The sequence below is a fragment of the Camelus bactrianus genome, chromosome 11 (genome assembly GCF_048773025.1).
Source record: "Camelus bactrianus isolate YW-2024 breed Bactrian camel chromosome 11, ASM4877302v1, whole genome shotgun sequence".
In the NCBI taxonomy this organism is placed as follows: domain Eukaryota; kingdom Metazoa; phylum Chordata; class Mammalia; order Artiodactyla; family Camelidae; genus Camelus; species Camelus bactrianus.
In genome coordinates, this window is record NC_133549.1 from 40,574,887 (window position 1) to 40,601,667 (window position 26,781).

Below are 26,781 nucleotides of genomic sequence, written 5' to 3' on the forward strand. Positions count from 1 at the left end.
CCCAAGTCTCTGTCCAGAGTGGCCTTGGGGCACAGTAAAGATCTGTGTGTGAAAGATGGATGCTGTGCATGTAATGCACAATCCAGACAAGGTGATGCTGTGACAATCTCTCATGTTGCCCTATACTTTTCCTTCATGGCACTTCTCAGTTTGTGACCGTATATTTATTTGATAATACACTTTTTCAATACACTTTAAGCTCCTGAGGGCTCCTTGAGTGCCTGGACTAGTTTTTCCCATCTCACCATTCTATCCCGGGGCCTGGCACATAATAGGCATTCAATAATTGTATGAGTAATTGTATGATTGGATGAATGAACGTGGTGAGTGTGTGTGTATATAACGGGGTTAGGTATGGAGACAGTCTCTATATTTTAGGGCATATCCAAGTTTAAGGGAAGTTGAAGTCTGAAGCTTGTAAGTTCTGGGGAGATGAGAAGTACCCCAGAGCCAGGACAGACAAATGGGATCCAGAAAAAAACAGGAGGTTGGCATTCTGATCATTTTTTCTGGCCACTGGTTGGATTCTGAATGTTGTTAGCTACTCCATCTCAAAACACTCTTTTTTTTTTTTTTTTTTTTTTGCCTTTCAGTGTTTCATGCTCTCCTAGTTTTCCTCTTACCTTTCTGGATATCCTTTCTCAACTTTCCCTTGCAGACTCATCCTTCTCAACTGGAATACCAAATATTGGGCCCCACAGCTCAGACTTGAACTTATTCTCCAAATCACATCCAATCCCATGGCTTTAATCACCATCTATATGCACGAGAATCCTAAATTTATATTCCCAGAATTCTCCTCTGATCTCTAAGACCCATATATCCTATTCCTATTTGAGATATTCATGTGGATCTGTAATGGTTATACTTAACATGTTCAAAATGGACTTTGATTCATGCCTTCCCAGTCTTCCCTATCTCAATGAATGACACCATCTGCCTAGTTGCTAGGTCAAAATTTAGGAGTCTTCATTTTTCCCTCTCCCTCACTCTCCCCTCTAGTCAGTCACCAATTCCACCACCAAAGGAGCACTATCTCTGTCTCCACTGCTGTTCCCTAGTCCAAGTCACTGACACTGTTTACCAAGATTACTACCAATTCTTGCATCTGAAGTAGCCCCTCCTTGCTGTGGTTACTCTTCATCATGTCACTATATTTCCTCCCTTCATAGCACTTATCACAAACTGAGTTCCTGTGTATGTACTGAATTTGTCACTGTCTGTTTCCCCAACCAGAACATAAGCTCATTGAGGGCAGGGCCCTATCTCATTCATTCCACAAATATTTATCATAGGCCTATTATGCTCTGGTTCCTGTTGTAGGTGCTAGAGGGTAGAGCTGTGGTGTGGAGAGAAAGTGTGTGGCAAGAACTACTCTACAAGTTTGAGTAGTACATATATGGAAGGTGGATCTTACCTGGGTCACAGCCCCCGGAGTGTGGACTATGGAGAGTAGATGAAATTGTCGCTGATGACTTGCTAGAAGTTGCCACAGTATGGGTGTGAAGCAAAGGGTGAAGTGTCATGTGACTAAAGTGTCATGAGATTGGAATGACAGCCGCCAAATCCCCTAAGGACTACAATATCCAGCGAAGCTGCTGTGGCCCCCAACTGTCATCAAGGAGGTCCCTAAGAAAATACTTGCTCTTAACCCTCATCTCAACAGTCCAGGACTAAAAAGGACTATAAGAATCCGTGGAGCTACAAGTAGGATAACCACTGGAAGAGTCTAATATGAGATTGAAGGGTAAAATGGACAGTATTAAGTCTTAATAATAGAATGAGACTGACGTGTTTATTTCACATTTATACTTCACATGTTGCAACAGATCCCTCAACCAACAGGTGCATTGTGAAGGGGCCAAAGGGAGCCCTGAGATCATACAACAAGGGGACCCAAACCCATCTAGGGCTCAGGGAAGGCTTCCCGCCTAAAAATGTTTATGCTGAGGCCCAAGAGATCTCACTTCTCCCTTACACACACTTCACAATCCCCATTCTCAAATAAGCCAGGTCTTTTCACCCCCCTACATTTGTACTCTCTTCCACTGGCCTAGAGTGCTCTCTTCTCTTCTCCCCTACTCAATCTGGCTAACTCCTACTTATCTTTTATGACCCAGCTCAAAAATGAAGCCAATGCCGCCGCCTCTCCCCAAAGGAAGATTAAATCAGTCCCTCCTCTGAGCTCTCACAATACTTAGGTACGCAGTGGGGAGACTCTGTGTGTACTCGCTTGTCAGCATCCCTAACCTGTGAGCTCATAGTGGCCCAAGAGGCCAGCATGAGGCAAGCTTAACAGGTGTCCGCTGAATGAAGGAATGAACGAATGATTGATTTTTTTAAAGGGGTTATTAGCGCCAAGCTGGAGGTGGAGGGAAATGTTTCCAGGCAGAGGGGTGAGCTGAGCTTCTTGGAGTGTTTGTCTTGCCAGAACCAAGCTTGGGTCGGGCTAATGTAATGAACCAACCTATCAGAAGGATCTCAATAGAAAGTAGGTCAGTTTCTTCCTATCGCTTTAAGAACTAGAGGCTTCGTTTCCGCGCCTGCGCATTGAGAGAGTAAACGCCTCTCCTTTTCACCCTCCCCCCCCCCCCGCAAACGACCCCCCGCCCTTATCCCTATTGCCCCAACTGGCTGCGGCCTCCTCCCATACTCCCCTTTCTCAGGTCGGGTAATGGTCCGTTCCAGGGCGCCTGGCTCGTTCTGGAGGGTGGAGAACATAAATGGTACATTCCACTGCCTTCATTACCTTCCGCTTTTTGAGTCTCTTCTCTTCTACTTCCCCCTACCGAATGAAGCTAAATAGGCTGGCCCAAAAGAAGGAGGGGGAGCCGGGCTGAGGGGACCGGTCTAAGCCGGTCTCCGGCGCAGGCGCAGTGCGGATAAACAGGAAGCGGGCGGTAGAGGCAGTGGCAGAGATCTAGGGGCTTCGAGTGAAGGCAGCGGAAGAACTAGGATTATTGGAAGGGCAGCAGAGGCCGACTGAGAACGAAAAAAGGCGCCTTGGCCATCTACCTCTAGGCAAGGAGAGATCGCGGCCTCGCTCTCCGCTTGGATTTCCGGATCCGCAGCTTAGGCTGAGGGAGCGGCTGACAAAGGGCTCGCGCCGGTGCCGCCGCCCTTCTCATCCGGGCATTCGGGTCCCTGCGGAGAGGGAGGGGGAAGGGCAGAGGGGGAGGGGAAGGAATAAGAGGGGGGCGCGCTTGGAGCCGAGGCCCTCTCTAGGGCTCCGGGCCTGCAGCCCAACGGACGGAGGCCGAGGAGGACCTGCAGAGGTGGCGGCGGCCGGGGTCAGGAGGATGGTGCAGAAAGAGAGCCAGGCGGCGCTGGAGGAGCGGGAGAGCGAGCTCAACTCCAACCCTGCCGCCTCCGCGGGGGCATCGTTGGAGCCGCCGGCAGCTCCGGCCCCCGGAGAAGACAACCCATCCGGGGCCGGGGGAGCAGCGGTGGCCGGGGCGGCAGGAGGGGCTCGGAGGTTCCTATGTGGCGTGGTGGAAGGTGAGCGTCCTCCCTCCCGCTCCACACAGTACCAACACTTTCTTTCCCCGTGAGGCGGGTGGCGGCGGTGCTTTGCGGGGCTCTAAAAAGAGGTTATTCCCTTGGGTCTGAAATTTGATCCTGCTGAAACGAGGTGAGGGGCGAGACGGAGGGCAAGCAAGCCTTCTTGAGTTCTTAAACGGCGTCGAATTCCCCTCTGGCTATTAACAAGCCTGACCCCACCCGTCTTGGGCTTGGAGCCAGGCATGCTCCAAAGGAGGCAGTGGTAAGCAGCCTACTCTTAGGCTAAGTTACACATCTTTGTGCCTTGGGATCTTACTATCTAGGGGGTTTGTGTTCTGATGGAAAGACGTGTATAGTGCTGCTGTTCCCTACCCTTTCGAAAAAGATAGCCCGTGTAGGTGTGCTAGTTGGACTCCTGGAGTGAAGAGGAGCATAGTCAGCCTGTAGTTTGACACATCCTCTTTGCTTAGAGGGTTTTTTGTTTGTTTTTTGCTGGCCAGTCCCATCCCCTACCCTTTGAGGATTCTTTTGCAGCCTAGAAAATTACCCTTGGCCAGCTGCTGTGCTTTGCTTCTGAAGGATGAAGCTTTTACTTTAATAGTATCTGAGATACGGAATTTCAGTTTTGTGACTGAAGAGGTTTAAAAATGCCCTTCTCACCTCCCTTTTCATTTCCGCTTAAAAGTAATGATGGACTTTTTTGATGGTTGGGGAAAATGACCGAAAGATTGTATCACAGTTTATGAATGTAATGGACCTTTAATTCTCTGGAAGCTTTTCGTTCTCTGGAAGCATGAATCGGTTACACTATTGCTCTTTCCTAGAGTACAGCATGTATTTGAACTTAATATTTTGACTGACCCAGGGTTTCCTGTCTGTCTACTTTACTAGTTCTCTTCTGTATGTAATGGTGTCCATAGGAGTAACACTTTAAAAAAATTGGTCTTTATTAAGATGTGGAAAAGGAAAGGAGGATTGTGTTCTTGGTTGAGAGCTTAAGCGTATGTGGAGTATTCATTTGAAAGATGGGTGGTGGTTATGGTATCTCAGATAAAGTTTAATTGTAGGAGAGAACAGATTTAATTTGCAGCTACAGTAAGGAATGAAATGGTTCAGCAAAGTTAACTGTATTGCAGAATTTTGGGAAAACAGAATGGAAAATTACCTATGTATTTGGAGTCAGTGTTTCTGAAAACAAGATTGCTTTGTTTGACTTTACATTGATGTATTTATTGGGCTAGAATCTGTATTTTGTCATCTGAGATCTTGGAGTGGAGGGCGGAGGAGTGCTGGGGGATATAGAAATTTTAGAGCTAGACTACAGTGAGTCTAAGGAAACTATTACATCTACAGTAAAGATGGAGGAAAAACTAGTTGTGGTTTAGATCAGTTGGTTTGTTTTTCGGAATAGTATTAAAAGGGAACAGTCTATTTAGAATTGTTTTATCTGTTGTGTCTCCTCCTTCCCATTCCCTAGTATATTTTCTTGGTGACTGAGCACCTCATATTTTTTTGTTTTGTTTTGTTTTTCTTTCTTCCCTTCAGGAACCTTTGTTGGTTTTAACTCGTGTGTAACAGCACTGCTTCCTCTCTATGGTGCCGATTAACTAAACCTATGAACCTAACTCTCAGATCAAAATCAGGGTTTCTGAAGATTAAAATGTTAAAGTTAGACGCTTGAAAACTTTTTAAAATGTTGAATCAGTTCTAAAGGAGTGTTTAATGCCTACTCCTTTAAGAGAAAAATGCTAAGTGTTGTAGGAAAGCTGTAAGGAGTTTTATAAAATTCATCTATTATTTTAAATCACCTCTAAGTGAGTAACCATTGCATTGTCAAGACAAAGTGCTACAGTTTCATGTGAGTATGTAATGACTTTTTCTCTGGTCTATCATAGTCCTTGTTTGTGGTGCAGAGTAACCATTCTATCTGGAGATAGGAGCTTATTATCCTTCGGAAATTTGGGTTTTAAGTTAGTCTTTTAGACTCTGTGTGTGTGAGGAGCATTTTGTGTTCAAAACCCAGTTTTAACCATCTTCTTGGTATTCCTAAGAGACTGTCCTTATCTCTTGCAGATTAAACTGAGAAAGGTGGAAAATAAAGGTTAGACAAACTTTAAGGTGTGATTAGCACATGAGGCAGCTCCAAATACCAGTTTGTTACTTATGCCACTACTTAAGTCATCAATCAGCAGCTTTGTTTCCTGCAGTGTGCATTACTAGTGTTTTCTCCCCATCTGGGACATTCTGGAGCAAGTCACATTCTTGAATTTTCAGTTGTTCAAACATGTGCTCTGGAATTGAGATTGCTTGAGAGTTTCCTGTTTGGGCCAGTTCCAATGTTGAATTTGTTGTGAGCGTAGTTTAAGGCAGTTTTTGGGCGGTCCCTTTTATTACATCAGGAACCTAAAAAAAAAAAGTAATCATAAAATTACGTCAATGAAGTTCTTTTCTAATTCTGTTCCTGATTTTTTTCCTACCTTGTTTATCTCCTCTTTCCCTTCTAAAAGCAGTTTAACTCTCCCCCTAGGTAGTAATTGTTATTTTTAGCAGTTTTGGATGACTCCCGCCCCGGTAAGATTGAGATAATCTTTTTAACGGTTAGATTTAAATCTGTTTGGTCTTTGTTGGTAGTGAAAAGAGATGATGATGTTTAGCTGTTTTTAGATGACTTTATCACATAAGTAATAAGTGTTCATGATAGAAATTCAAAATTTGTTTCATGTGGAAGAGCTGCATTCAACTTTTTTTTTTTTAATTTCACCTGTTGCTTTTTTTGTGTGTGCTGATTTTTGTTTGTTTGTTTTAATGGCGATACAGGGGATTGAACCCAGGACCTCTTGCATGCTAATAAGCACGTGCTCTACCACTGAGCTATACCCTCCCCCCTGAAAAATCAGAAAATTTGCCTAAGCAAAAGGGAATAAAAAGTCACTTATAATATCACCCCAAAACACCTTCATGTTTTTCTAAACATCCTTCAGATTTTGGTGTATTGTACATAATTTTTTTACAAAATGGCATTGTATGTATTATAACCTGCTTTTCTTGGTAGACAGTTCATCACATTCTTACAATTTCATTCTTACTTTGAATTTAGGATTTTATGGAAGACCATGGGTTATGGAACAGAGAAAAGAACTCTTTAGAAGGTAATTTTTTATTATGTGAAGGAGAGTCTTAAACCATTAACATTTCATTTTGTTTGAAGAAATACTAACACCAAATAGGGCAGGTGCAGTTTGATTATTTCTCAGTTGCAGAACTTATTTTTACCTTGGTCTTTTACCTCTTCTTCACCTAAGCTAGTGGTTCTCAAACTTGCCTGGGAAAGCTGGATAGGTTTTGGGGTTTACCTGCCTTCACCCAGAGCTGTTGTGTTTTTATTTAAGACTGTTTAATATGTTGACTTTCCATATAAAGTTTAATTTTTTTGCAATTCCACTGGGTTACAAAAAGGTTAAAAGCGACTGCCTCAGAATGTTAACTTTTTAAGAGATGGGGCTTCTCCAAGAAAAGGGAAAAAAAATGGAGATTTACAGCGTTTACATGTTGTCTCTTTATACATATGTAATTTTCTTTCCTCTTAAGGCTCCAGAAATGGGAACTAAATACATATTTGTATGCTCCAAAAGATGACTACAAACATAGGATGTTTTGGCGAGAGATGTATTCAGTGGAAGAAGCTGGTAATTTTTCTTTTTAATCCATAAATTTAGAGTATGTGAAGAAGACAGCTGTATTTTAAATGTAGTTGTGTGAGAATTAAGTATTTCATTTTCAGTTTGTAGGTAGTATTCTTTTGTTCTATCTGGTAATTCTTTGTGTTAGTGCAGATTGAAATAATGGTGCTAAGAGTGAGCAGCCATGGTGTGATTCATGGGTATGCCAGTCTGACTCTGCCTGTTCTGTCGTCATAAATTGTAGTTTTTAACTTCTGCCAGTGGACTAAACAGTGGGCCACTGTACAGAGAGGTGCTGAAGCATGCTTAGGCCTAGCTAGGGCAAGGCAACTGAGGTGCCTGCCTTGGATGCAAAGTTTAAGGGAATCCCAAAAAATCAGCAATTAAGGTAAATAATATTTCCTTATGCATTTTAAAAATCAGAAGTAATGCAAATAATTTAAGAATAAAGTACCAAAGTTTTAAGTGAAAATGAGATCAGAATTACTGATGCTTTGCTTCAGGCTCAAGAAGGGCTTGGTCTTGACCACTTGATTACTATTACTGATCCTGTCTTTATTTAAAATAAAGAAGGACCTCACCCTAGTGCAGGCTTGTACTGAATTGAAAAGCCATCCGAAACTATCCTTGCTACTTGTGTTCTTATGTTGAGTTAGTTACATAAAATTCATAAGTAAGATAAGTAAATTAACCAAGTGGTGCTTTTCTTTGGGAACTTGAGTGAACGGGGAACATTTTCATATCTAAAATTAAATGGTATACACATGTAGCTAGCAAGATACTTGGTTAAAGCCCAGCCAAGGCACTGAAGGCAGAAAGTTTTCTGAAATTATGAAGAAGCAATTCATACTTATCCCATCTGCATCTAGTGTTGCTGTTTACTACTCTATATAATTTAAGTGTGTCTTCAACTTGATTATTTTCTGGTAAAGCTGGTAGTGAAATTTAATATGATCAAAATATAGTCAAATGACTTATCTTGAGATACCACTGAAAGTTATTTAAAGATACATCCTGTGGTATGGAATAGTATTTCAGTTTACTTAGGATAACTGGCACATTTTAAAAACTTTAAACTGTGATGAAAATTTTTCCTGTGGTTACAAAGATGAGGGGGTCAAGATTGTTAAGGCCATCACTTAACCCTCATTCTTAAGAACACATTTTTCTTTTCCAAGTTATAAAGTAGATGTAGATTTATTTATTTAGGAATTTCAGTTGTTAAGAGACTGCAAAAACAAAAAACATACCTCTCAGATACTATAGAAAATAAAAATGGTTTATATGCAGTAAGAGAATTGATGCTTAATTCAAATTTATTGAGAAGTGGCAATGAAAGGAAGAGAATGCTTTTATTGAAGTTAGGATGGCATTAGATTACATCAGGTTTGTGTCATTTTGTATCACCTGTTGTCACAATGAACCTGACAATTTTGTAAAATTTAAAGGACTTTATTTTTCTTGACATTGAGCATTGCAGAAAATAACCTCTTTGGTTGAAAGATGAAGGTTCTTTTAGTTTTCTGTACTGCTTTCTAAAATCATGGACTCTTCTTTAGAGCAACTTATGACTCTCATCTCTGCTGCACGGGAATATGAGATAGAGTTCATCTATGCTATCTCACCTGGATTGGATATTACCTTTTCTAACCCCAAGGAAGTATCTACCTTGAAACGCAAACTGGATCAGGTAATTTCCTTAATTCTTTGTTGTTTTTCTCTGAATCAGTTCTTGAAACTGAAAATTTCTGATTTGGTTCTATGATGTTAAAAGGAAACCAAATTCATAGTACTTCTTTGTTTCTATACAAAGTTTTTACTTTACCCCTTTTGATAGAGGAATATTTTCTAAAATGAGTGAAAAGAGCTTTACTGGAAGTACTATTGCTTCTCAAACTTCAGTTTGCATAAGAACTGCCTTTAAAGAATGCATAGAAGTGATGCTTAAAAGAATGTTCATAGGCTCCATTCCCAGAGATTCTTACACAGACTTGGGGTGGAGACTTACCTCAGATTCCAGGTGATTCTGAGGTAAGTGGTCCAGAGTCACATTTCAAGAAACTGTATACTTTTGGGTGCTTGGCTGAATTTCTGAGTGAGGTTATAGAAACAGAATTCCCTCAGTTACATGAACAAGAGATGAAATTCAGTATGTTAATGGTTGGCTGGTTTCCCAAGATGAGAAGGTAAACTAGGTAAACATGTAAACTGTTGGAGAACTTGATTTAATCTAAATTCTACTTAACATAAGAGCTGCACATCTTTTTTGGTGAAGAAGTTTTGCTGGTATATATATTTAGGCAAAGGTTTATATTATTGGTGGCATTAAAATGGTAAAAATTTTAAAGTTGTTAAATTTCTATGAATAAACTTTTAAGAGGTTATTTCTGTATTAGATCATATTCTGTGTTGATCTTTATGATTGATGACTTAGATTTATGTGCAAAGAAATTAATTAGATGGGACTGCTTTTTAGAGGGGATGTAATTGGGTTTTATTTATTTATTCAGTGGAGGAACTGGGGGTTGAACCCAGGACTTTGTGCATCCTAAGCACGTGCTTTACCACTGAGCTATTCCCTCCCCCTAAGAAATTAGGATCAGTGAAATTTTTTTTTTTTATGGAGGTACTGGGGATTGATCCCAAGACCTCATGCATGCTAATACCCACTGAGCAATAACCACCCCCCAAGGATCAGTGAATCTTGACTAGAACAGGCGACTTGGGTTTTTCATGTCTTAGGTTACATATTGTTCATGTTTTTGGTTTTTTCTGTTTGGTTTTTATATTAATCAGAAATGAAAGAAGTGGACGGTTAGGCCACATTATAGAAGCTTTGTTGGAATATGTTGGTGTATTGCATTCAAACCCAAATGAAAAAATGGGTCCCCAAACTGTCTAGCTGTTTAACATAGAAAATGTAAAAGCAGTGGTTTGGCGCTTAACATTCTACTAAGGGAAATATTTGACTTTCAAGTGTAACTATTAAGTATATATTTTAATATATTTTGAATCCTGTATTTCTTACTCTTTAAGATGGTAAAGCATCTTTTTTTTTTTTTCATTTCCTAGGTTTCTCAGTTTGGATGCAGGTCATTTGCTTTGCTTTTTGATGATATTGATCATAATATGTGTGCAGCTGACAAAGAGGTATTCAGTTCTTTTGCGCATGCCCAGGTCTCCATCACAAATGAAATTTATCAGTATCTAGGAGAGCCAGAAACGTTCCTCTTCTGTCCCACAGGTATTGTATATAATAGCCTTATATTTAAATGTATATATATTATATTTATATAAATTTAACATAATTTTATAATATAATTTATATACATATAACATACAAAATATATATTTTATAAACAAATACATTATATAATTATGTATATTATGTAATATATTAACAATCTGTATTAAATAGTCTTCTTGAAATATTTAACTTTCAAAGGACCATTTATGGGCTTTATTGTGTTGTTCCCTCTCCCTTTGGTGTATAAAGGTAGGAATTCTTTTTCTAGAAGACATTTCTCAAGATCTTAAATTGGGGGAACTTTAGAGACTAACAAATGACAGCTGAATAGGCCAAAGATTTTATGTATTTTTTAGTACTGAAAGCATATTAACATTACATTTTCAGAGTTAAAGGAAGGATAGTATTATCGAAATGAAAACTAGAAAAAGCAAATTTACATTGCTTTTAACATAGTCACTCCTCATTTCCTCCTACATGTTCCTTTTTTCTGCCCTTGCATATCTGTATCCCTTTTCACTCCTCCCACTCCCATCTGGGCTCTTAACTTCCCATAGTCAGCATAGAAAGCTTAATAATTTTTCCCCCTATCCCTTTATCCCCTCCTCTTCCCTCCTTGGTTCCTTCCCTTGAAAATATTCTGTCTCTTTTTTGCCTCTCAAAATTCAGCCTGTAGGAAAATTTCCCTAAACTTGACTTCTTGCTCAGGAATAGTTAAATAAGTTAGTTCTAAGAAATTTTAGACCGAATTTAACTGTGTGTATGTCTGTCTTAGAGTATTGTGAGCCATGAACTTTATCTCAGTGGTCTCATGCTACATGAGTACTCAGATAATGTTTAATAAGATTATACTTGGGGATTACTTAATGCACTACAAATTATAATTAGTTGTAGTTGAGACTAATAGCCAGGGGCATAATGTTGCGTTCTTTAATTTTTCCCCTACATTCAGAATATTGTGGCACTTTCTGTTATCCAAATGTGTCTCAGTCTCCTTACTTAAGGACTGTGGGTGAAAAGCTGCTACCTGGAATTGAGGTGCTTTGGACAGGTGAGTCTTAAGATTTATACAGCAAAACTTACAATTAACTAGGACCTAGAGAAATTTGTTGTTCTGGTTAATTGGATACTTTTTTTTAAAGCTGAGCCTTAGCTAGAACATTTTGCTATTCTCTTTCTTTTATAAAGTATAGATTCTTCACTTAGTATTAAAAAACACCTTTGAGGATTTTGCAGTGAATCTGAGTTATCAGTTTTACTGGTAAATTGTAGATCTGTAGGGATCTGGGCTAACAGGCATTGATCACAGCACTAGGGTAGTGTTTTATTTTACAAAATGAAATCTGTAATGCTAGATCAATAGTAATCAATGAACTGTATTAGCTTTTATTCTGAGAATGAAGGGCAGAAACCCCAGAGTTTAGGTTAACTGAGATTTGTCTAATTGAAGATACACTGTATTATAATGGAAAAAAGTTGTTTACATGAAAATTTGTTTCTTATTGATGTATCAGTTTGAGGAAACTTGCCCAAACTTTAAATATTCATACCTTTTAACTACTAATTCTATTTCTCAGAATCTGATCAGAGGAATTATTGATGGGGGTGGGGGATAAAACCTAGTAAAAAGACGTATTGCTGTGTTATTTTAAAAAGAAAAAAATTTTAGAAATTATACATGTAACAAGGAAATACATACCAAATTATATGCAGTATATTTTGAAGAATCATGTATGAGAGTATTTTAATAAATGGTGATCATTATTTCTAGGTCCCAAAGTTGTATCTAAAGAAATTCCAGTAGAGTCCATTGAAGAGGTTTCTAAGATTATTAAGAGAGCTCCGGTAATCTGGGATAACATTCATGCTAATGATTATGACCAGAAGAGACTATTTCTGGGTCCATACAAAGGAAGATCCACAGAACTCATCCCACGGTTAAAAGGAGTCCTGACTAATCCAAATTGTGAATTTGAAGCCAACTATGTTGCTATCCATACCCTTGCCACTTGGTACAAATCAAACATGAATGGAGTGAGAAAAGATGTCGTAATGAGTGAGTAGATGATTTAGTTCTTGACCTTGGGAGGAGAATTGGGGTTAACTACAACCATTGGCAAGTACGTATTCCTGTGTCATCAAGATTTAAGAGGTTTATGTTTTGTTTTGTTTTATTTTGTTTTTAAAGGTAATGTTTAGTCCTATGGATGAGATTTATGTGATAGAAAGAAGGGCTGAGTGGCTTTGGACAAGTTACTAAAAATCTCTTGGCCTCAGTTTTTTGTTTTTTAAAATGTGACTTAGCCTTTGAAGTCTGAGTAATTAGACAAGGTAGCCTTTTAGTGTTCCTTTTTTTTCCCCTAGAATAATTCTGATTGAATTTGTGTTTTCGGGTGATTTTGCTAAATGGTATATTTTAGATGGCTAGATGTTCTTGTCTCAGTTACTTAACGTATCATTTAGATTCAGCATACATTTATGGAACATATTCTCATTTTAGACATTGGCTTACTGACTTTCATTTGTGAAAAATTCCTAATTGAGTTCCAAGTAAGAGAATGCTGATTAGTTGTTTATTAACATTTAAACACGTATTTTGTGGCAAGTGTGTCTTCCCAGGCACTAAGGATGCAAAGAATAAAATAGTCCCTACTTTGGAAGAATTTAGTCTGGTATTAGATAAAGCAGATAGGCTACTGTACTATATATAGTATGATAAGTGCTGAAGGAACTTAGAAGGGGAGGGAGTGATTACTTCTGCTAAGCAAAAGTGGTAAGAAATGATTTTCATAGAGGAGGAGAACTTAAACTGGGTCAAAGTATAGGTAAAGTCGGCTGGGCTTTAAAGGTTTGGTAAGCTAGAGATGAAAACACTGGACACTGAAAATTTGAAGTTATCTGAATTTTGGCCCATTTGGAGGTATTGAAATGTCACATTTTGATGCTTGGGAGTATGTAGTTGAAAGTTGTGTTGTTTCTTAGTTCTGTACCCCTACTTCCAATTCTGTTTATTGAATTAATGCCTTCCTTCAAGGTTTAGTCATTGTCACTCCCTTCTCCCCAATAAAAAATACAAAATTAGGGATATAATCTCAGTCCCTTCTGTACACATGGCTGTTAGCATCTCCCTCTTTTAAGGCAGAGCATGAAGCATATTAAGGATTGGTAGACATTGGTCAGACTGGGTCATGTGCAGGAAAATAAGGAAAGCTAAAAATAGTGGGTTTTGAATACCAAGGAAAAGAGAGTTTAGACTTTTCCCTACCATTCTCCTGATTCAGTGCTAAATTATATGCTTTTTATCTCTGTTCATATGTGGGCTCTCTGTCAATTTTCTCTTCTCCCCTCAGTGCATTTATTTGCCCATTTTCATAATTATTTGCGTTTTAAGTTATAAGCCCCTGAAGGGTGGGGAATGTTTTCTTCATGAAAAGCATGGTGCCTTTAGCCTTGCATTCCCACTAATCGGTACGCAGTGGACATTTAAATGCCTTTTCCAGTGATTCTAAAATTAGTGTTTTTTATTTGAATTGGAATTTTACATTTAGCAATAAATGCATTTAGTTGACTGTTCTAGGTAAAGTGGTTCGGTGAAGGGTCTTGTTTGTGTTTGCATTGTTATGCTTAAGGTTTATTCTTTTTCCAGTTCTTTGCTTCTCTCGTTTTACTGTAGCAATTAGTGATTTGCTTTTGTCCCCCTCACTTGTCTGGAGGCTTTTGTAATCAAAACTGTTTTTGTGTTCTTTCTCTTTTTTGCAGCTGACAGTGAAGACAGTACAGTATCCATCCAGATAAAGTTAGAAAATGAAGGCAGTGATGAAGATATTGAAACTGATGTACTCTATAGTCCACAGATGGCTCTAAAGTTAGCTTTAACAGAATGGCTGCAGGAGTTTGGCGTACCTCATCAGTACAGCAGTGAGTTTGGCCATTCTTTGTAAGGGAGTTGGATCATATTGTTTGAGACATAGAGCAAAAGAACATTTATGATGTCTTCTTATAGGCCCACCAAGCAAAATGAAATTCAAGAATCTAGAAAATAAGGTTTTAAAAATCTTACTTTTGGTCTTAAATAGCTTTCATCTTGATGGAAAGTAATTTGTTTTTAAAATGGCTTTTTTGAAATAGTTGTTTTTATTTTTTAATTTTTACTTACTTCAATTTTTAAAAAAATATATTTTAATGTTTACTAAACAACTGTTTTATTTTTATTTTGTGGGGGAAGGTAATTAGGTTTATTTATTTTTTAATGGAGGTACTGGGGTTTGAACCCAGGACCTCATGAATGCTAAGCATGTACTCTACCACTGAGCTGTACCCTCCCCCTGAAATAGTTGTTTAAATACAGATCTTCAAAAGAGAAGAAAATAATAGATGTTGACATTTTTATCATCTTTTTCCCCACTTCTCTTTCCTTGCCCACCTCCTTGATGGTTTAGAAAAAGTTGTGCTTTTCTCATGGCTCAAATTATTGGGAATCTCAAGTTCAGATTCATAATTACAGATATGCTAAGAGGAAAACATTTCACCAGATCTAATTTGTTCTGTTTCTAATTCTGATTTTCTGGCAATTTGTTTTTGTAGGTAGGCAAGTTGCACACAGTGGATCTAAAGCAAGTGTAGTTGATGGGACTCCTCTAGTTGCAGCACCTTCTTTAAATGCCACAACTGTAGTTACAACAGTTTACCAGGAGCCCATTATGAGCCAAGGAGCAGCCTTGAGTGGTGAGCCTACAGCTCTGACCAAGGAAGAAGAAAAGAAACAGCCAGATGAGGAACCCATGGACATGGTAGTGGAAAAACAGGAAGAAACAGACCACAAGAATGACAATCAAATACTAACAGAAATTGTCGAAGCTAAGATGGCAGAGGAATTGAAACCAATGGACACTGATAAAGAGAGCATAGCTGAATCAAAATCCCCAGAGATGTCTATGCAGGAAGATTGCATTAGTGATATTGCCCCTATGCAGACTGATGAACAGACAAACAAGGAGCAGTTTGTGCCTGGTCCAAATGAAAAGCCTTTGTACACTGCAGAACCGGTGACTTTGGAGGATTTACAATTACTTGCTGACCTATTCTACCTTCCTTATGAACATGGACCCAAAGGAGCACAGATGTTAAGGGAGTTCCAGTGGCTTCGAGCGAATAGCAGTGTTGTTAGCGTCAATTGCAAAGGAAAAGACTCTGAAAAAGTGAGTATGCTTAATTTACCTGCTGCTTTAGCCTGAATGGGTCCCTGTGCTGATGATATAGAGGGGTCTTAAATGAGTGAGAATTGACCACATCTTAGAATGTGTTCTGTAAAGTAGATGTGAACTCTGCTGAATTTGGTACATACAGTTCCATAGTTTGACCTTATAGTAGTTAGGAATGAAGAAAAGTCAAAGTTTATTATTTTAGGAGTATTTGTCAGTTTGGGGAGAGACAGACTTTTATTGTTTGTCTTGAAGAGTTTAACCCAGTGAGTCTTTAATATTTAGAATAAATTTGCAGGTACCTGATAACAAACAGCTTTGTTTGTAACTGTTTTAGATTATTTTGTTAAGCTTTCAATTTTTTGAGTGTTTTTATTAATCCTCAATAGATTGAAGAATGGCGGTCACGAGCAGCCAAGTTTGAAGAGATGTGCGGACTAGTGATGGGAATGTTCACTCGGCTCTCCAATTGTGCCAACAGGACAATCCTTTATGACATGTACTCCTATGTTTGGGATATCAAGAGTATAATGTCTATGGTGAAGTCTTTTGTACAGTGGTTAGGTAGGTGCAACAGGAATAATCTCTTCTCCTCAGATATATTGTCCCCTAAAAAAAAAAAAAAAGATTATCCCACAGGGAGAAAAACATTTAGGTAATTGGCAAATTTCCAACTGTTTAAACTCTTTACCTAAATTTCTTTCAAAGGTGTAGCCATTTTTGCAGACTTGAGGTGCAAGCCTCAGTGTATATCTGGCACATTGATTTTTCTCCCTTGGGCTAATTCAGCATAAGTATCTTGAAAATGTGTTAGAAAGTACTGACTTTAACTTGCTCTGACTGAATGCTTCCTGGATGGAACCCTGTATACCACATTTATGTGATTTGGAGATTAGACACTATGAATTGTGACTCTGTAAGCTCTCTGCTGCTTGCTGTGTCTTGATGATGATAATGCTGTGTTTAACAGAACAATTGCTGAAATGACCCTAAGGGGCCTGGAAAGAGGAAGCCATCCTCCCAGCCCTGTGCGCATGCGAGCTTTAGTGGTAGGCTATTCTGGTGCTACTTGGTATTATTTCACATGATTTTTTCTTTATCCCTCAACCACGTAATTGGTTTTAGCAGGGGATAGAAATTACAGTCCCCTAAAAACTCTCTGCTTCATTAAATGGACTTCAGTATGTCTCTTTTGAAAACTGGTTCTTTTTGTTGTTGGTTTTTTTTTTTTTTTAATTCTCAAACTTTGTAAAAAGCACCAGCATGGCCAAGTTCCTCCAGGGATTTCATTTCATTTCCAGGTTTTCAATCCAGCTATAAGGAATATGTAATGGACTTAGACACATAGCACACAGCAGGCAGCAAGGCTAACTGACATGTCATAGTTTTCATAGTAGTCACAAATAATATGATGGGTTACATAGTCTTAGTTGTGAAATAGAAGTGTGAAACATGAGCTTAGAGTAACTCAGGAATAGTTGCAAAGAGATTTCTCACTTTCTGCTTGTATACTTTTGGACTCAATAAAAAAATTTTTCCTGTGGTACAACTAATTAGCAGCTAAAAGTAGTCTCTGTTAATGTGAAAATAAAGAACTTTGAGTTGCCATGTATATAACATAACAAGTAGAAGAGAGAATTTTGCTCTCTTCTTGTTAAAAGACTCCAAGATACCTCTTCTCTGTGATGGATAAGTGCCCTTAGGCGCAGGAAAGACTTCTATATTGATTGTTGGATGATGGCATTTGCTTTCTAGGCTTTGGCTAGGGGGTTATAAATTGAAATCTTAAATTTCCAACCTGTAATCTGGATTATTGAGCTTGAGAAAGTATTGCTTAAAACAATTAATACTCAGCTTTTAATTCAAGAATTATTAAAAGTTCTTGGTTATATACAGTATTGCTTCATTTTCCTCTCAAGCTTTACCTCTGTACTGTGCAATTAGGGGGGCAGCTTTCCCAAATTGTATGTGGCTGTTGTACAATCTCAAGGTCAGAGCATTTTAGAAGTTTTAAATAATCATCTTGGCAACCACAGAGCTTTACAGTAGCTCAATGAGAGTATTTTCATGGTTCTATAATAATTTCAGGGAGTTACTGATTAGAATCCTTTGTTTTCCTCCTCTCTCCAGTCCAGCTGGCATTCAGTCCTTTAAAGAATGTGGCTATGCAGTACTTTTGATTACTAACGACTTCTATTATCTTCTTCCCCATTGTGTACAGATGGGAGAATCCTCAGCACAAGTGTCTACTACTATTGGATGGACAGCGGCAGATGTTCACAGCGCGTCATGATAAATTAGTTTAAGTTGAAAGGTTCTGTGAGGTAGTTCAGGTAGAGTTAAGGGCAGTAGGCATGAACTGAAGTCACGTTTGCGCAGCGACTGAGGCATTAACCATGTTTTCATTTACACAGCTCTTCGTACATGCAGCTTTTTATTGTAATAGTTGGAAGTGCTAGTTACGTTGTAGTCTCAAAGTAGGGGGTAGGGGAAATTGGCTGATCTTAAAAGTTTGAGAGGTATAGTTTTTACCTGCAGTGTACATTTACACTGAGCTATGGAATGGGGAAGATTCTCTTCCTAGCCTAAATTTTGACCCTATTTCATATTTATTTTACAAATATTAAATTATATATTTTTAAAGTACCCCTACCCCTAAAAAATGACAACCCTGGATATAACCTCTTAATGGGCCTGAATTGTCAACAAAAAATTTGGTTTGCTTTGGGACTGTCTGACTAGCACACTATATATTGTACTGATGAGACTGTTAACTTGAACAGGAGGTAGAATGCTGTCTTCAAATGGAAAAGAACTATTTGCGCTGCTTTATCTTGTCAGAAGACTGGGCAGGTGATTTTGATTTGGCCTCCCAAGCATTTGCTTTTAATTATTGTATTATTAGCTTCCTTTATTGCCTATGGAGTTGGTTAAGTGGTGACCTTAAATACTGACTTCTGGACCTCAAAGCCTGCCATTCTGTGTGTGAGCTCTGCACTGCAGAGACTGTAATGGTCCATCAGAGGAGCCAGATACGGTCATACTTTTAAGAAAAGTATGTTTTAGCTCTGGACAGAGGAAAGCATCAGTCAGCTCTCCTTAGTGTTTAGAATCTGTCAGACTGGTATTATTACTAGCCAGGTCTGAATTTGGATTATCCTTGTCAGGAAAAAAAAAGTACTCATTTCGTTTCATTGTCAAATTATAGCAATTTCTTTTATTTATTCTGCTGATCTTAGTTTTCTGACAAGATTAACCCTCCTTCCCTTTTTTCCTTTCCTGTACCCTTTCTCAAAATGTAAAATGTGACTTCAGACAGGTTTAATTCCTTCGTGGGCTGTGATAATAAAATATCTCATCTATCTCATTCATTTCACTCTATGGTTACTGTAATTTTGCTGCAGAACAAGCAGCTACCTTGATTTTTATAGTTGTATCTAGGTAATATATAAACTTGATCCAGACAAAGTTTCAATAATGTAAGAAAGGGTAGAATTCTTAACAGTGATTATTCATTAATTAGAGGAAGGAATATCAGTATTGAAATTCCATTACAAATTTTAAAAAATTATTATCACAGCCTTGTTCTGAAACCCTGGATTATTATTGTTAGCTATTTCCACAAAGTGTTTGTTAGTTTGTTGGACGTTTGAGACCCCAGGAAATCCCCTTTCTCGTAACGTTCTCCGCTTGGATCTGATCTCAACAGGGTGTCGTAGTCATTCTTCAGCACAGTTCTTAATTGGAGACCAAGAACCCTGGGCCTTTAGAGGTGGTCTAGCAGGAGAGTTCCAGGTATCAATATGAATTCACAACTGAATTGACATTTTCTTTGTTTTATGAGAAACCTTATGTTGCGCATCAGATGGCTGGAAGGATTGGTCTGCCGAAGGCTTTCTAGTCCCAAATTCAATTTAGTTACATAGCTGGATTTTAAATCAAATTTTCCTCCTCTTTCACAGTAATTTCTGAAGGAGATGCTGCCAATTCCCCCCGCGCCTGCGAAGCGCAGCGGCTCTAGGTATACACTTCACATTGTTTCTTTGCAGGTCGCACAGCATTTTAATCTGCGCCCGCAATGCACAATGCGCGCATGCTTGTCTGCCAGTGGAAACTCCATGAGCAAAAAAAAGGATGAGTAATTATGCAAGTGTATGGTAAAAGGACTTTTGGATATTTTCCCAATTAAATTATAGATAAAACTCGTACTTGAAAGAACAGTCCATTAATGAAAATTTGAACAAAATATAAGGTTATTTTGGTGTTGGAATTTGTTCATGGACTTTTCAGGTGCTCTACTTTTCTCCCCCCAACAGGTGCTCTGCTGCGCACAGCAAACTGAAGCGCATTGCTTTGGGGATAAAGCGTCTCCTGGACAGATAACCCTCTTCAGACCAAACCTCTCCTCCTGACATTCTGTTCTGCCATCTTTTAGTAGAAAGATGGTCTATATGAGATTGGTTTAAAAAATAGATTTGTCATAATTGGAATAGTTTTTTTTTTGTTTGTTTTGTTTTTTGGGTTTTTTATACTGTAAATTTAAATCCCCAGTAATATGCCACTAAAGCTATGTAACTCAGTTTGGATAATTTCTATTCAGAAGCACCCCACTCCCCCAGCAAAGAGGTGTTTATGTTAGTAAAGCATAGTGCATCCCTCTTCTTTAGGTCTGCCTGCAGTAGCCAGTTAATGTTAAGTTGGTAATCTGCAGTGCACACTAAGAAATAGGTATCTTCCCAGCACTAATTCATCTCCCTTTTTTTTCTTCCCACAGCGTTTGCTGCCAATTGATGGGGCAAATGACCTCTTTTTTCAACCACCCCCACTGACTCCTACCTCCAAAGTTTATACTATCAGACCATATTTTCCTAAAGATGAGGTAATTGTCTACCTGCCAACTTGGTGTATGGTTTTGGTGAACACTTATTACTTTCCTTTGTTAAAAGAATCAGTTTTGTGTCTTAAAATATGAACTTTAGATGGAGAAAGTTAATTAAAACACTGAACCTCCAGGATGTTTAAGGAAGAAGCTAAGGAGTTTAGACTCATAACATCTTGTGCTAAATCCTTTAAAAAATCAGATGAAATGTATTCAGAGTTGGAATTACTAAATAGTATGTCTGAATGATATGTTGTCCTTGGCTGATTTTCTCCAGTATATTAGTTTTCTGCAATTTTCAGCTGTAAAATACCTACAGGCTGTTGATAATCAGTTATAGAAAAAAGCGAGCCTGTTTAAAACATTTTGGACATATAGAAAAGTGAGAGAGACTCAGACATTTTGTTACTCCCTCTTCTAGAAGTCCAGTCTGACTTATGAGTGTCATATTGTTAAGTTCTGTTTCTTGATGCATTGCTTAACTGGATTATATTTTCAGGCTTCCGTGTACAAGATTTGCAGAGAAATGTATGACGATGGAGTGGGTTTACCTTTTCAAAGTCAGCCTGACCTTATTGGAGACAAGTATGTGATGAATGAAGTATTTGGACTTATTGGACCTGGGAATAAACATTCCATAGCCATATTTATCAGGTTGAGGGGAGGTGATGACTGGAAATAGTTTTTTAGAAGTTCTACTGTAGTTTAATAAAATTTGAGTATTCATACGTGTGTATTTCTAGTTTGTATTTCCATCAAATATAGTTTCCACAGGTTGTCATTTGAGTGTATTGGGTCTTATATCACTGAATTCTAAAGTGTTAACATTAGTAACTTCACTCACTCTGGCCTCTTTTTTTTCTGAGCAGGTTAGTAGGAGGGTTGCTTTCCCTCAGCCTGGATTACTGTTTTGTCCTAGAAGATGAAGATGGCATATGTGGTTATGCCCTGGGCACTGTAGATGTGACTCCCTTCATTAAAAAATGTAAAATTTCCTGGATTCCCTTCATGCAGGAGAAGTATACCAAGCCAAATGGTGACAAAGAACTCTCTGAGGCTGAGGTAATTCACAGATTTAGAATTATACACTGGTAATTTTTTTTTAAGTATTTACTAAAATAAAGGGAGTAGATATATCTTAAAATCTCTGCTTTCTACACTTTCTTACAGAAAAGGATTCTTAGGGCTTATTCTTATTAGCATGTAACTTCCCTACAGTTTTTGACTTGGAAGTGTTGTAATACTTCCTGAAGTAAAAGCACAATATAGACAGTTAAAGAACTTTCTTTTTCCCTCCCTGTTTTGAAGCACCAAACTTAAGGATGCTATAGTCTCTTCTTTGGGTTCTCAGGGCACCCGAAATTTCTCATTTGCTTACTAATGAAGCTAACTTATTTTCTCAGTAATGCATTTCTCATTGTAATTAAAAAATAATAGGGATGAACTTTAAATGAAGTTTTTTCTTGAGGATAATTTTTATGCTTAGTGAATACTCATAGATAATATATTTGTGACAACTTTTTTCTTCCATATTGCTTCTCTTCCCCTTTTCTAAAATCCTCTACCCCTCTCCCCCACACCAGTGTACTCAGATTCTCTCTATAGTTTATTACTATTTTTCACCTTTTGCCCCTGGCCGGATGGCTATGTAATAAGGGGCTGGTTTGGAGTGGCCTCCCTTACTTGGGATTCATTGACACAGACCGCAGAATGCTGGTGATTAAGCTGTTGATGTGTTGCTTTTCCATATCTGACAGTTTTCAGCACAGAAACATATGAAGAATGACTCGTGTTTATTACAAATTGTTTTGTAAAAATTGTGGTAAAGTATACACAGTATGAAATTTACTGTCAACCATTTTTAAACTTTATTTATGTACTTTACAATCTTCTTTTTAAATTGAAGTATAGCTGATGTACAATATTTCATTTATAGGTATAGAATATAGTGAGTCACAATTTTTAAAGTTTAATACTTGATTTATAGTTACTAAAATGTTGGCTATATTCTCCATGTTGTACAATACATCCTTCTAGCTTATTTTATACCTGATAATTTGTACCTCTTAATCCTCCACCTCCATCTTGCCCCTCCCCCTTCCTTTAACCATTTTTTAGTGTACAGTTCAGTAGTGTTAAAGTACATGTCACATTTTTGTGCAGCAATACAGGCTTTTAAAAAACTTTTATTTTGAATAATAGTAGATGTACAGAAGGTACAAAGATAATAGAGTTCCAGTATACCCCTCACCTACTTTCTACATTTATCCTACTCTCAGAAACCAACTTTGGTTCATTACTATAAACACCTCACTGTACTTACCAGTTTTTCCATTCCAGGATCCAATTCAGTATACCACATTACATTTAGACAAACTTTTAAAAAGTGAACGCTCCAGCTAGAATTATAAACTAATTCTACATGTGGTAATTTTATATTACCAGGAGAGTTCTTGAATGTTACTTTCCTTTTCCTGTTACTGAGTTCTGTAGTTGGGATATAGATTCATAATGAATAGCTACTGAAAGTCAAAAAGAGTCTTCCTCATTTTTACAGAAAATAATGTTGAGTTTCCATGAAGAGCAGGAAGTGTTGCCAGAAACTTTCCTTGCCAACTTCCCTTCTCTGATAAAGATGGATATTCACAAAAAAGTAACTGACCCAAGCGTAGCCAAAAGCATGATGGCTTGTCTCCTTTCTTCACTGAAGGCTAATGGTGAGTACATATTTGTGGAGTTGCCGGTGTTTGGGCTAGGTGGGGACAGGACTGTATTTTAGGATAAAAAGAAAGAAGTGAATTTACATTCCTTTCCCCACCGTTTATGGTTTGCCTTCAGAATTAGTGGTGCAAGAATTGCATGTGTATTAGTCATTGAAAAATACTGCTCTTTTACACTATGAATGCTTACTTTGAGCCCCAGTTGAAAGAGAAGTGAACACATGAGGTTGTGTTTGTTTTGCCAGGATACTCATAAATGATAGTTGAAAATTAAATGAACCTCGGAGGGAGACTTCATTTCGGAATGCAGAATCACCGATTTTTTTTTTTTTTTTTTTTTGAGTTTGCTATCTAAACCTTCAAAAATACTTTGCTATACATTAGTGGTATGGAAACTTTCTGTAAAGGGCCAGATAATGTTTTAGGCTTTAGAGGCAACATACAGTGTCCTGTTGCATCTTTTTTTTTTTTAAAACAATCTTTTAAAAATGTAAAATAAAACAAACAAAAGCCTTATTTTTAGCCTTGGGCAATACAAAAATGGGCAGCTTGTTGAGCATTCGTTAGACTGTTGTTGATACATGAGAATGCACTTTCTGTGTCTTTATATCTGATTCAGTGGTGTCCCTTTGTGGGACAATTTAAACAACTCTGAAGAAAGCATTATTCTTAGTGTTTTGCCTAAAACTGAATCATGCAGATGTATGAGGTATGTCTTAACATACAACACATTCTGGTTATATTGGCTTGTGACATAGGCTGGAATAGGCTCTGCCCTGTGGGCTCCTCAAAGGTATGTTTTATTATATTAAACAGTTATCTTTTGCCTTGAGGTTTCTTACAACCTCTCTGTCAAAAGATTTTCTTTCTGGGAAAGTTTTACTCACCATTGAAAAAAATTTTGGGGGTGAGGGGCAATATATCTTATAGTTAAGAATTGTATTTATTTAAGATATACAATTTGGTGACTTGCAATATATTGTGAAATAATCACCATATTCAAGCTAGTTAACATATCCATCATTTTAAGATAGTTATCACTGCAGCATCCATTATTGATGAATATTAATATTCATTAACTTTTAATATGAATTTAAAAATTATATGAAATTTAGGGGCTGATATAGATAAGCTCCTACTATGATCTATTTGGAATATATTAAAGATTAATCATAATTTATATTCATAATTCTTCATATTCATAATTATTGATATACTTCACATTCATAATTGACATTCACATTTTGAATATTTTTTTTCCTAGGCTCCCGAGGGGCTTTCTGTGAAGTGAGACCGGATGATAAAAGAATTTTGGAATTTTACAGCAAGTTAGGCTGTTTTGAAATTGCAAAAATGGAAGGATTTCCAAAGGACGTGGTTATACTTGGTCGGAGCCTGTGACATTTGTTGGCACTATGAACTGTCGGAAAGTCTCTTAACTTCACCTGGTGTGTGGTGGTTGGGGTCTTTGTACAGTTCAGCCTCTGGAGCGGCAACAAATCAGCTGATGGGGATTGGAAACAAAGAAGACTATATAAAACTCACCCATCGTACTTTGAGACTACTCACTGGTTGGAAGAAGATAGTATTGCTGCAAATCCTGTGTGAAAGAGATCTGGGCCTCCTTATTGGGTCTTGTGTTAGGTGCCAAGACCTCTTACATGGGCTTTAGGGAAGGGTTCTTCAATAAATGTAGTCAGCACTGTTTTTTGCATCCAGTATGGTTGCATTTCTCACCTAAGAGTAATCAAAATCATTTGTCATCCTCCTTGGCTTATTGAATGAAATGTATCTCATTCTCGGGGTCATGGCAAAGATGAGAAAGATTTGGTTTCAGAGGCTTCAGGGTGGAGATTCCAAGTGGGATGGTTATGGCATAGTTTAAGCTGAATAAACGATTTCAATTTGGGCAGTTTTTCTGCTTTTTGTAAAGCCATGGCCAATTGTCTTTGTAGTGACCATTGGTTCAGGCATGTTGTGCTTTGTAGGGACAAATGTGCAGTTGTTTGTGGCAAAAGCCTAAAAGTGACAAACTTGTAAAAAAATTTTTGTATATAAACTAGCTGTAACCTGACTATCCTTTGTGTTTACTGTTTTTGTAATTTTCCTTTTGAAAATGAAAGGGTGTGGTTCAGGATGGCACTTTGAATAATGTTATATCAGTGGAAGGTGGATTTTCTTTACTTTTGTCTTCGTTTTTTTAAGAAGTTTTATTACTTTTGAAGTGCCTCCCACCTAGGGCTAGGCCATGACCACTTTGGGTACGAGAGCCTAACTTCCATAGGACTCAATCTGTTGGAAAGTACAGTCACTTCTGGAAATTAACCTCAATGCAGGTCAGCATGTGAAAAGTTTAGACATCTGGCAAGTAGGGTTCAGGGACTGATTGATCTCATTTGCCCTCAGGTCAGATGTCCTTTAATTTCAAGACCTGTTACTACTGGTTTTATTAAATCAGTCTTTAGTTCTTGCATGTTTGTATCTAATTTTTTTAAAAGAATGAGCACACTTTAACCAATGACTTACAGTTAACTTTTTTTCTTTAACCACAGTTACTGAAAGCTTTATTTTAATTTAGATTTGGTGTTTTTAAGGGTTCTGAGCTTGAGACTAGCGGGTAATCTCTGCAGGATTCATTTTTTTAATCATGGCTGGCTGACTTCTCCAGATTCCTAACAGTATATTGTTATCTTGCTTCCCTGCAGTTTTGTATCAGCTGTTTTAACTTTGAGCTGAGAGGGGAGCATCAAGGAAAAGGAAACTTGAAACATTTTCCTTCCTAGATTTCCATCCGTACGGGTTTTGAAGAGTCTTTTAAAGCAGTACCCAGTGCTACCAGGTGACTTTGAACCAAGGCCTGTGAATGTGCATTGAATGGGAGAGGTGAAGGAAGACCTCTTTATATTCAGTTTAGAAATCTTTAACTGATAGCAGGATATGTATGGTATGTTGGACAACTGGAACCTAGCTGGCATTTTCAAGGACTTAGGTGAAGGGAAGATCTTCGCAAGATACTGTTTAAAATGGCTTAATGTCATTTGGTTTTCTCTTAAGTACGTTTTGTACATGAGTGGACAGTTTCTAGCATTTTATCTGGAGAATTTCATGGTCAACCTCTTATGGAATCAGGATTTTTAGCAAGTTTGCTTGTGGCTTTATCTTGGCTTTTAATTATCAGTTTGGCTGGTCTTCTGGTCACAGAGCTAACTATGAAACAGATTTCCAGGCCTCTAGGATCGTAAAGTGCTATGCTGTCTTCTCTATGGTTATGAATATTTATTAAGATTGGGATGACATTTCATTGATTGTTTATTAGATCACAGCTCAGTTCCTGTAGAAAACGAACTGTAAAACTATCTGAAGACCATTGCAAGAGGCAAAATAAAACTTGAAGTGAATGTGCGTGGTGTACTATGTAAACCTTCCTGTTTCTTCCTCCTCTTTCTTCTGCCCTTCATGCCTCACCTACAAGCCGGTATTCCGCCTCTCAGCAGCTGTTCGAAGTTGGATTTCAAAGGCAGTCCTCCCGCACTCCCAGTAAAAGATTGCCTTC

General features: G+C 38.0%; 1 protein-coding gene and 1 non-coding gene across 2 annotated transcripts; one reads left to right on the forward strand and one right to left on the reverse strand.

Moving 5' to 3' along the window:
• The first annotated feature begins 2,856 nt into the window (after positions 1 to 2,856).
• OGA (O-GlcNAcase) lies at positions 2,857 to 26,626 on the forward strand. Its single transcript, XM_074373729.1, has 16 exons — positions 2,857 to 3,498; positions 6,599 to 6,650; positions 7,090 to 7,187; positions 8,741 to 8,871; positions 10,254 to 10,425; positions 11,381 to 11,479; positions 12,200 to 12,484; positions 14,188 to 14,346; positions 15,013 to 15,626; positions 16,019 to 16,193; positions 19,339 to 19,424; positions 20,404 to 20,508; positions 21,008 to 21,093; positions 21,378 to 21,570; positions 23,066 to 23,225; positions 24,493 to 26,626. Exons 1-16 carry the CDS (start codon positions 3,300 to 3,302, stop codon positions 24,627 to 24,629), a joined length of 2,751 nt encoding a protein of 916 aa, XP_074229830.1. The 5' UTR covers positions 2,857 to 3,299; the 3' UTR covers positions 24,630 to 26,626.
• On the reverse strand, positions 9,692 to 9,764 carry TRNAP-AGG (transfer RNA proline (anticodon AGG)). The gene has a single exon. It is a non-coding gene; the product is annotated as a tRNA-Pro (tRNA).
• Positions 26,627 to 26,781: the final 155 nt, after the last annotated feature.

Bases quoted from the DNA above. Each gene is read 5' to 3' on its own strand.
- OGA (XM_074373729.1), top strand. From the start codon at position 3,300: ATGGTGCAGAAAGAGAGCCAGGCGGCGCTGGAGGAGCGGGAGAGCGAG. The intron at 12,485-14,187 runs GTGAGTAGATGA...TCTTTTTTGCAG, and splicing joins GAGAAAAGATGTCGTAATGA to CTGACAGTGAAGACAGTACA. The intron at 20,509-21,007 runs GTAATTGTCTAC...TTATATTTTCAG, and splicing joins CATATTTTCCTAAAGATGAG to GCTTCCGTGTACAAGATTTG.